Source organism: Gekko japonicus, unplaced genomic scaffold, assembly GCF_001447785.1.
Source record: "Gekko japonicus isolate JY-2015 unplaced genomic scaffold, Gekko_japonicus_V1.1 scaffold1611, whole genome shotgun sequence".
Taxonomy (NCBI): domain Eukaryota; kingdom Metazoa; phylum Chordata; class Lepidosauria; order Squamata; family Gekkonidae; genus Gekko; species Gekko japonicus.
In genome coordinates this window covers 174,865-185,080 of record NW_015175407.1, presented here as the reverse complement: position 1 = coordinate 185,080, position 10,216 = coordinate 174,865, and the positions used below count along the sequence as shown (strand labels likewise).

General features: G+C 44.4%; 1 protein-coding gene across 1 annotated transcript in view; it reads right to left on the bottom strand.

Moving 5' to 3' along the window:
• Positions 1–606: 606 nt before the first annotated feature.
• The window catches only part of ALX4 (ALX homeobox 4), a 91,783-nt gene continuing 82,173 nt past the window's right edge, over positions 607–10,216 (bottom strand). Inside the window, exons 5-6 of the mRNA XM_015425725.1 lie at positions 5,544–5,672; positions 607–1,063 (exon numbers count right to left, since the gene is read on the bottom strand). Coding sequence (XP_015281211.1) covers positions 740–1,063; positions 5,544–5,672 — 453 coding nt within the window. The 3' untranslated portion in view covers positions 607–739. The remainder of the gene's footprint in view (positions 1,064–5,543; positions 5,673–10,216) is intronic.

The following is a 10,216-nucleotide window of genomic DNA, read 5'->3' as shown; positions in this document are numbered from 1 at the left end:
TCCACCTTTTCCTGCTGTGTATCAGACGTGAAGCCCTGTTCATTAGAGGGGGAAGGAGAAAGCTTAAAGGAGCCTGCAAAGACACAAAGTCCTTGTCTCTCAGCTTAGTGGAGAATTGAGGAGCTAGGCAATCTCTAGGTCGAAGCCTGGTAGCCCTACCATATGGCTTAAGGGTATCCCATATACCAGATCAGCATGCCTTACAACACACCACATGCACATTTCAGTCTGGAATTGGCTTTCAGCAGTGGCAACCACCTTTTTCAGGTATTCGGCATCAGAACTCTTGTCTGAAATATCAGCATAAATATTATGGAGATGGGTCATGTGTGGAGCAACCAGCTGAAACCTCTGGTTTGAACTGCCTTTTTTTTTAGACATAAAAGTTGGATGTTATAAAAGACAAGGGACACAACATAGTCTTTGTCTTTAGCAAGCAGAAGAATGACAGCATAAGGGAAACACACCACATGAACAGTAAAATCAAGTTTGTCTGCTGCATTTGAAACTCCCAATATCTCTTTACACATGCCTGGTCTCAGGAACCCACAAACCCTCAAATGCTTAAAACACTCCATGTATGGTAATATATGTAATGCTGTGATGCCTAGGGTAGCTAAAAGTGCTGCATTCCAATGTCTGAGGAGGGAACTGGCTGTCCAGAGTCCAAGAGTGGATGGATTGGTTCATCTGTTCTGTTTCCTTTGTCAGTGTCTCGAGGACAATGGCCGTAGCCCTGTCATGTTGCCCACGATATGGCCGCACTGTGCTCCTTTGCTTTCATCCGCAGGGCTGCAATGCTGGAGGACTTCCGGTCAGGCTCACCGTTCAGCTCATAGCCATTGATGCCTGGGCTGATGCCAGTGCTGCCAAAGAGGCTGCCCATGTGAGTCTGCCCCACGTGGCTGCTGGGACCAGAGACGCTCAGGAATTCGGAGACTCCTCCTGTTGTGTGGGGATGAGCATGGGGGGACATGCAAGAAGGCACCGAGTCACATGGCACAACGCAGGCAGGCACAGGTGAGGCAGCACCATTGTTGCCAATCCAGGATGGGTTCTGGATCTAAGAGTGGAGGTAGGTGGGAGAAAATTGGTTATCTCACATTGGCTTTTCACTAAAGATGAGCCAGCACAGGAAGCATGAGCTTGCCTGATACTCCTCTCAGACAGTATTCTTTATTGAGTCAAGCCAACCCATTCCCATTGCAATGTGGGCATCTGTGCAGGGTATGTGCTGTCCATTACATTGATGGCCATTGGTGTTCTAATTTTTTTACAAGCTTTTTGCTTCCTTGAGGTCATTTCCATGGAAATCATAAAACATTCCACATGCTCCAATTTGTCTCTTTCCTAATCTAACCCATCTCCTGTGTGTACTATGCCGTGAAGCATTTTCACATGATAGGCTGAAGTTGGTTTTTGTATTTCTTCCATCTGCAATGTGAATGCAAAATCTACATTGGCTAAAATGTACATTTGATTTAAGATTAATTCTAGATCTTGCATTGATAATTTTCACAAATGTGCCCAATGAAAATGTATGAAAACCTGGTCAGCATCTTAAATGTAAATCTGTGAGAATTATCATAGTGCAAATATACAAGGCTAGGGGAGGAAAGAACTGTTATCACTAAGGGCCACCACATTAAAATTTCAGAAATAAAAAGACATGCTGTGTTTCAGATTTCTGGTTGGTTCCAGATTACCACAAGTCAAATCCTATTGCATGGTCTATTGGGTATCCTATTGTATTGATTTATTCAGTGTGATCTGTCTTGAGTTCTAGTGAAAAAGGCAGACTATAAACAAAGTAAATAAAATAAATGATGGATTTTCATTTGAACCAACAAATGTCTGTTGGTTACTCTACAGGTTATGAATGAGCCATTGGACATCAAGCTGGTTGACAGCCTATCTATTTGTAACCAGTAGCCATTTGGGACAAAAAAGAGAATAATTTGAGAAGCCCATTTTTTAATTTCAAACCTTAAATCAACTTTCTAATCTCCAGGTTCAGGTTCACTCACTGGATTGGTTCTGTTCTTAGTCCAAAGCCAATCTCCAGTTGAGAACTCATGAACAAACCGGAGTTTGTGATGAGCATGAACCTGGTTAATTGCCAGTCTTGTGTACCCCCCTCATTCATTCTCCCATATGTCATGCCAGGACGAATGGCAGAATTCTTTGACTGTTACTATTTGTTTCCACGATGGTGTGCTGTGCAAACAGAGGAGTCAGGGGGCACATAAGACCAACAGTTAATCAGATTAAAGCTGACTTTTTTTTTTTAAAGCCGTCTGAACTGAGCCTTACTATTTAGAGCTGCCTATTAATTCATCCATTCTGATCAGTGCTTTAGGTTTATGAGGAGAATGATGGCCCCATTTCCCCCCTCCTGGCAGTCTATCTTTAACACAGGCATAGGAAGCAGCAGTTCAAATGCTTCAGCTCTCTACAGGAACAAAATGGAGTCTTGATTAATGTACAATATTTACAATTTGTCTTTCTCCTGTAATGAACCCAACGTGGTGGTAGTACAGAAGGCTGAACCTCTTGAATTGTCTGCCATGTAGTCAATGCTGGGAAAGAAAAGGTGATCCCCGCCCAAGCTGTATTTGCACATTTCCCTTATATATAAAAGCCGAATGGTGGTGGCACTTCTCTAGAACATTCCACACGCTCAGGAATTGGTTGATGCCCTGGTGTGTCACTCAGAATCTGTCCCTATCCACTGGCTGCCTTGCTTGAGTCTCGCCTCCAACATTCTAAACAGTTTGCTGTTCCTCTCCCCCCCATAGCCAGTCAGAACACAGAGGTCGTTTGCATATGCGACTTGATTGGCTTTTGCCTCTAACATTCTAAACAGTTTGCTGTTCTGAGGTAAAATGTGTCCAATCTCCAGGTGAGGGCTGGAGATCACTCAGAATTACAACTGCTTTCCAGATGGCAGAGATCAGTTCCCCTGGAGAAAATGGTGGGCTCTGTTTCTATGCTGCTGAGGTGGCCCCCCTATGACAGTCAATGTGACGTAGCAGTCAGGGCTTCAGAGCACAGGAGAGGCTGCAGGTGTGTGGGGGGTGGAAAGGTGAGGAGTGAGGGGGAAATAAAGGTAGGTTGATGATTGGCTGGGAAGGAGATAGGGTTACCAACTCCAGGTGGGAAATTCCTGGAGATGTGAGGGATGGAGCCTGGAGAGGGTGAGGTTTCAGGAGGCGTGGGACCTCGGACAGGTACAAAGCCATACACCCTCCAAACCAACCATTCCCTTCTGGGGAACCATCATTGCCAATCTCCAGGTGAGGGCTGGAGATCACTCAAAATTACAACTGTTCTTTAGGTAGCAGAGATCAGTTCCTCTGGAGAAAATGGTGGACTCAGTGTCATTATACCCTACTGAGGTCGCCACAGCAAATTGACACTGAGTGTCCAAGGCCGGGGCACCCGCCCAGAGCCTCTTTCTAGAGGCCGTTGTATTTATTTCCACAATGGGACTTTTTCCTAGTTACTGGATATTGCTCTAGCACTGTGCTACAGCAAGCATTCGCAGCTGGCTTATCCTTTGTGGACAAGACTGTCCAGTTGCAAATGACTGCTACAGCACAACCATAGCACAATATGTGGATGCAGCCCCCCAAAAGTTAACTTCAGGCCAGTCATCTCTTTAGCCTAACAGGAACAGCTTCGCAAGGTCTCATCCAGAAGTATTCCTAGCTCTGCTACTTGGGATCTTTTACCCGGAGATGGAAGGGACTGACTTAGAGTTATTAAAGCATATAAACATGAGATGAATCTCAGACTGTGACCACCACCTCTTCCCATTTTGCTGAACAAAAGAGAGAAGGGCATAAAGCCCTCACAACAAAAGAAAGGGCTCAGCAAGTTCCACTCAACAAGAACATTGTCGAGGGATGCTGCAGGCAAAATGATAGTGCAGCAGAGGAGAGTGAGGAATGGTCTTTGCCAGCAGGAGGCCCTTTGGAGGTAGGGGAGGTATGTTGAGAGGGGAGAGTGCGAGATGAAAGAATGCAACAAGAGAGGATCCAGATGGAAAAAAGGAAAATGCAGGTCTCTGAACAGCTTGCATTCCACAGCCTTCCAGCACCATTTGCTCTGGCTCCACTTCTGACCTTTTACCTCTGGCAAGCTATGCATTTCTGGCAGGTAGTGGGGGGAGGCTAGATAGCAACATTCAGAGGTGATGAAAGTATGGGCAGACGGGCCCTAAAACGGCAGGCATCATAATGTCATTCTACAAATTTATGATCCTGACACATTTAGAACATTGTGTGCCCTTCTGATTGCCTCTGTCTTAAAAAGGATATTGTATAGCCGGGAAAAGTGCAGAAAGGGAAAACTAAACGATCATGAGGGCTACAGCCCCACCCCCAAAAGTGGAGGGGGGAGAAGGAAGATGAATGAATGGGTCAGGGAGATGATGGGGGTAACAAGATTACGAACGTGTGAACTCATTTTCCCTACTCTCTCACACAGTAACTGAAATCAGGATCATCCAATTAAACTGACGGGGGGGGGGGTAGACTCAGGATAGAGAAACGAGTACTTCACACACTGCATCAATAACATATTGAATTAATCAGTGCATGTGGTGATGACCACCAGCTTAGACCATTTTAAAAGCAAATTAGACAAATTCATAGAACATAGTTAATGTCCATTGCTATATCGGTAACAAGCCAAAAGGAACCTCCATTGTTAGAGGCACTGTTCTGTTGATTACTGGAGGCAAATGACAGGCTATTTTAAAATAATATCTGTAAAACTGCCTTATACCAAGTCAATCTATTGGTCCATTCCGCCAATATTGTCTGCTATGCCGCCAAGCACATTAGACCAATTGTCGTCTTGTACAAAGTGACAGTTCCCCCTCAACATTTTCCTGTGGTGGCACTTTTCATGGACTGGATGGGGTGAATCATCTGTCTTTCAGGGAATCTTCCCCCTATTAAGAAGCTTATCATACAGGAACCAGGCAAGTATAATAAGCTTCAAAGGCTGTCCAAGGTTTCCAGGGAAATCTTTAATCTATAATGCAGCAGGCAAAGAATATAGAGGAGGACAGAGTCTAAAGCAGCAAGACCTGACACCAGGTTTTTATGGGCCATTCTTTTTACCTTTCAGTTGCTTAGCAAGGATTCGTTACCTTTCAGTTGTTTAGTAATCTGAGCTAAGGGTGCTTTTGGCAACAGAGGTGAATTCATGAAGCTCATCTATATGTGTGCTTGCTCTAAAATAGCAGAGTTCAGTGAAGCTTATTCCCAAATGTACATAAGTTTGTACTCTTAACAAAGTGATGAGACTTGGGTAGTGGATTCTCCCAATCTCTTTAACTTCCATAAATCTTTGTGGCTAAAGAGTCAGTAAAGGCAATCTTCTCTTTATTTTTGATGTTCAGGGCTCAATATCATAACTATCACTATGGCAAAATGTAAAGACATCAAATGGATTTGCGGAACATTTGCACCCATCCGCATCTGTAAAGGAGTTTGACAGAAACTCTTGGCGTGATAATGACAGAAACTCACCTGGGCATAGTTCTCTGCTCGAGTTAGCAATGGCAGTTCATAGGCTGTGGAAAAGTGAGTGCGAACCTGCTGCATTTGACCAAACCGTTCTCGTTTCCTCCATTTTGCCCGTCGGTTCTGAAACCACACCTGACAAGGTATAAGCAGAAGAGGATTCACATCAGGGAAGGTAGGAGAGGAAAAAGAACACTAGGCTTGGGGGAGGGATAGACAATAAGACCGCCAGAGAGGTACAAGCAGTTTGAATGAGGGATGGGCCTACTTGTGGTCAACCCAATTACTCCTTTTTTGTATTACTTCAAAAATTTCCAAAACCTTTTTGAGCAAAAGTGATTGTAGGCCTGAATAAATGTGTACATACACCATGGGGACAGGACCCTCTCAAATTACTTTCAGTCTTATAAAAAACTGTTACCTGTCTCCAACTTAAGATGTGAACAGCCATTAGCCACCACCATGCTAAAATGCCATGCTAAAACTAAAACACCATGCTAAAACACCTGATTTTGGTGCCAGAACCATAGTTATATGAGTGGCTCTGAAGCCAGCCAAAGGACACATTTTTATATGAAATCTAAATCCCACAACCTGTTGCTTATCTCCATAGCATCACACATTCATGTTTGCAGTATTTACATTGTTGCTTGTGAATCAAATACTTTTAGTTAATTCAAACATTAACATAGCTTTAGAGAACAAAATGGCAGCCAGCCAGCCCAGTTTAGAACAGCTTCTTTCTTCCCATTTCCTGCCTGAAAATTTTTATTTATTTATTTTTAAATGAGTGTTCTGTCCTCTCTTCTATTCAGAGAAGTTTACAATTAATTATATATAAAAATCAGCAGCCAGCCTCCAAGTGGGGACTGGAGTTTTCTCAGGAATACAAGATTACCAAGACCAGTTCCCTGGGTAACAAGAAGACCATATACAACAAAAACAGTTTTAAAAATTAGACCAGACCAGCCACTAATCACTGAAAGTCGTGCACACCCTGAGAAAACAGTGACAGAGGGTGCCTTTCAAACCACCTCCAGAAGATTATTATTCTGGCTGGGTTCAGTCAGTGAAACAGCCTAGGGCCTAGCTGCAACACCATAGAACTGCTATAGCAAAAAGCATACTAGTCTGACCTATTTGCCTTATCAGTTCATATCAGGCAGTCCTTCAGTTTGGTGTAGTGGTTAAGTGCACAGACTCTAACCTGGGAGAACTGGGTTTGATTCCCCACTCCTCCACTTGCAGCAGCTGGATGACCTTGGGCAAGCCATAGTTCTGATAAGAGCTGTCCTTGAAAAAGAGCAATTTCTGTCAGAGCTCTCTCAGTCCCACCTACCTCACAGGGTCTCTGTTGTGGGGAGGGGAAGGGAAAGGAGTTTGTAAGCTGCTCTGAGACTCTGAGTGAAGGGTGGGGTATAAATCCAATCTCCTCCTCCTCCTCTTCTTCTGGTATGTCAGCGCCACATTGTGAAGTACTTCTTTGCCTTAAAGTCACACACACGCAAACACCTTCTAAACATGCCACTGTATCAGGTATTATCCATCTACCCACTGGAGTTGCCAAACAGCTTCCTTGCTTTTGATTCTGTGGCTTGAATACTGAGTAGTGGCAGCTGAGTCACACTTGGTGAAAGCAAATTCCCTGACTCCCTCCCACTGTAGCCTTTTGTGCCCCCATTGTATTCATGTAGGTCATAGACACACACCCGCATCCTGGAACATAGCAGGCATCTAGAATGGGAGGAGGAATTGGAAGAACTTGCTCTCTCCTCCTCTGCCAACAGAAATGCAGAATTGCTATTATACCTATGGAATGGCAATGTAGGGTCTAACCCAATGTCAAGGACATGTCAGGTAAAACAAAGGTAACACATAATTATGCTGCTCATATTGGAATGGTTCTCAGAGTGTATTCCAGGGAACTCTCCAGTTCCTTGGAAGCTTATCAGGGATACCTCAACAAGAAGATCAATCATGGCAGATAAGCTTCCATGAGAGACTGCTCTTCCACCATTACTGATCTTCCCCTGCAATGTGAAGCTGTAGAAGATTATTGGGTTTGTTTCACAGCTATGCACATTCTCTGTTCACTTTGGGTGATGGTGAGGCATCTGGCTCTTGCTGGTTTTACTATGACCGTGAGGCCGAATGCTGGCCTGGCTGATGTGCCCTGTGAACTGAGTGTGTGACCTCACACATGCCCAAGAAATGCTGCACCTGGATTCTGTGGCATACGCAGAAAATCCTCATTCAGGGAGTAGATCTGGAAAAAGTTCCCTGAAGGTAGACAGTTTGAAAACCACAGTCTTAAGAGACCTCCTCCAGCTCCTGTTCTTCTGCTGCCTCCTTCTATAAAACAGCAGTGCTAATACTGATTCACCCCAGAGGACTCACGGTTAAATGCATTCAAAGCTGTACATAGTGTGAGCACTGTTATGAAGAGATTTGGAACTAATTGCTAAAGGGAAACAGTGATAACCATTCAGACAAAACCAACACTAACTTTTACACTGAATCCAGCAGCCCAGACACACAATATATTTTATTAGCTTTGGACAGATTCCAGTCTCCTACAACAGAAGGGGACAACACCTTGCCAAGATGGAGATTCCTGATATTGGCTAGGCTTTTACAGAATTAAGGCTATAGTCTCGGCCCCAGCTGAAAAATATAGGTGCACTATTTTATCGAAGAACTAGTGAGCATTCCTTACTCCGTAACCCCCCCCCCCAACAAGGTCTTCATTTGAGGAGCTGTAATTCAGTTATGGATTGAAACCAGGAATATTCTGCCTTTAAATGTTCTAGGGGAGGAGAGTGTGTGTGTCTGCCAGCACAATGCTTCCTGCCCTGATTCTCACCAGTCTGCTCACTCACTTTTCCCCTCCCCGGCTTGCTATAGGGAAAAACTACTACAGCATTCTGGAAAGGAGAGTGGTGGGCTCATCACTGCCACTGTCTCTGCTTGTTTAAGAGGGCCATGGATTCTCTGTGGGGTAATCCAGCAGCAACAGTATTCAGCTGGCACCTGTCTTCTGCTTCTTTGTGTCCCCTCATTTTATTTTCATTTCTTTCTGGGTTGCTTCAGCTGCTCTTGACTCAAATTTAGTCAGCTCATTTTCTATGAGGTAGTGGAAAACCAAAATCCTGATTCTTATAATCTAGCCCAGTTGTGGCCAAACTGTGCCACAGGTCAGGCCCAAAGCATAAAATACATACTCTGTCTCCCTTGCCTTTGGTGTCTTTCCCTCTAGACCACAGAGCCAAGGAGTAGACAGCAGAGCAGTGCTAGAGAGGCAAGCAGCAGTGATGTTCTGAATGTGTGCTTGTTCCTTCAGGGGTTGCCAGCCCCTTACCCTGCCTCTGCCATTTGTGGCAATTGCCTGTAATGGGTGTCACACAATGTCAGACCACGGGCTAGTGATCTAGTGGTCAGGATTCAGTGCTCTCACCACTGTGGCCTGGATTCAATTCCTGGCCAGGAAAGGGCCATGTACCTCATTTAAGGGAGACAGTGTGGTATAGTGGTTAAGAGTGACGGACTCTAATCTGGAGCACCGAGTTCAAATCTGCATTCCCCTACAGTCCAAAAATAAGTCTAGCTTGCCAATAAAAGAGCTAAAGGCTGCCAGATAATCTTAGGATCTCCTAGCTATACCACACACAATGCCATTTGATAATTAATTAATTAATTACAGGCTCATCATCTAGCCCAGTATTATTTCTTCTGACTGGCAGTTTAGACTCTCCAGGATTTCAAGCAAAGGTCTCTCCCAATCCTGAGAGCCTTTTAGCTAGAGTTCCTGAAGACTGGACCTGGAAAGCAGGTGTTCTATCACTGAGCTAGCAATTACAGCGAGTCTCCACTAGGGACTCAGAAATTAGCAGTTTGTGTCATTTTGGTATTTTTTTATATGTGCATGTGTGTGTGCACATGCATGTGAGTGCGGGTGTGTGCACCTGGAAGTCATGGCGACCTCTGGTGACTGACCCCTACTGGGCACCTGCAAGATATTCAGAGAGGTGGCTGAATAAAGCCTGCCCCAACCTCCCAACTTCTGATATTCCAAGGAGGTCTCCCATCCAAGTACTTGCCAGAGTTGACCCTGCTTAGCTTCTGAGATCTGACAAGATTGAGCTTGCCTGGGCTATCCAGGTCAGGGTACAGTTTGTGTCATATTTAGATGTTAGCATGGCCATCTGTGATCTAGCTGATGTTATCACAGCATCAGTGTGCTGCTTTTAACCTCCATACTGGCTAGCTCTTCTGAAAGCCAGCATGTTTAGTGTCAGATTAGGATCCGGGAGATCTGGGTTTGAATCCTTCACTGATGAATGTTTACTGGGTGACCTTGGGCCAGACATTTTTCTCAGCCTAACTCACTTCACAGGGTTCTTGTGAGGATAAAACAGAAGAAGGGAAAGGTGGGCTGGAAGCCACTTTGTGTCTGCACTGGGAAGAAAATCAGGGTATAAATATCTAAATAAAAATACACACAAAAGACCAACTTTAAAGATGATTTCCCACTTTTTCACATCTGCCTCAAATCTGCATCCACCACCAATGCCCCAGTTGTTGCGTTCTTTGTCCATTTCTCTGACAATGATATGAGTGCACATTCACAGATGTAAAAATAGCTATTGGGTGTAAACAGAGCAAGATATTATCTTTTAAAA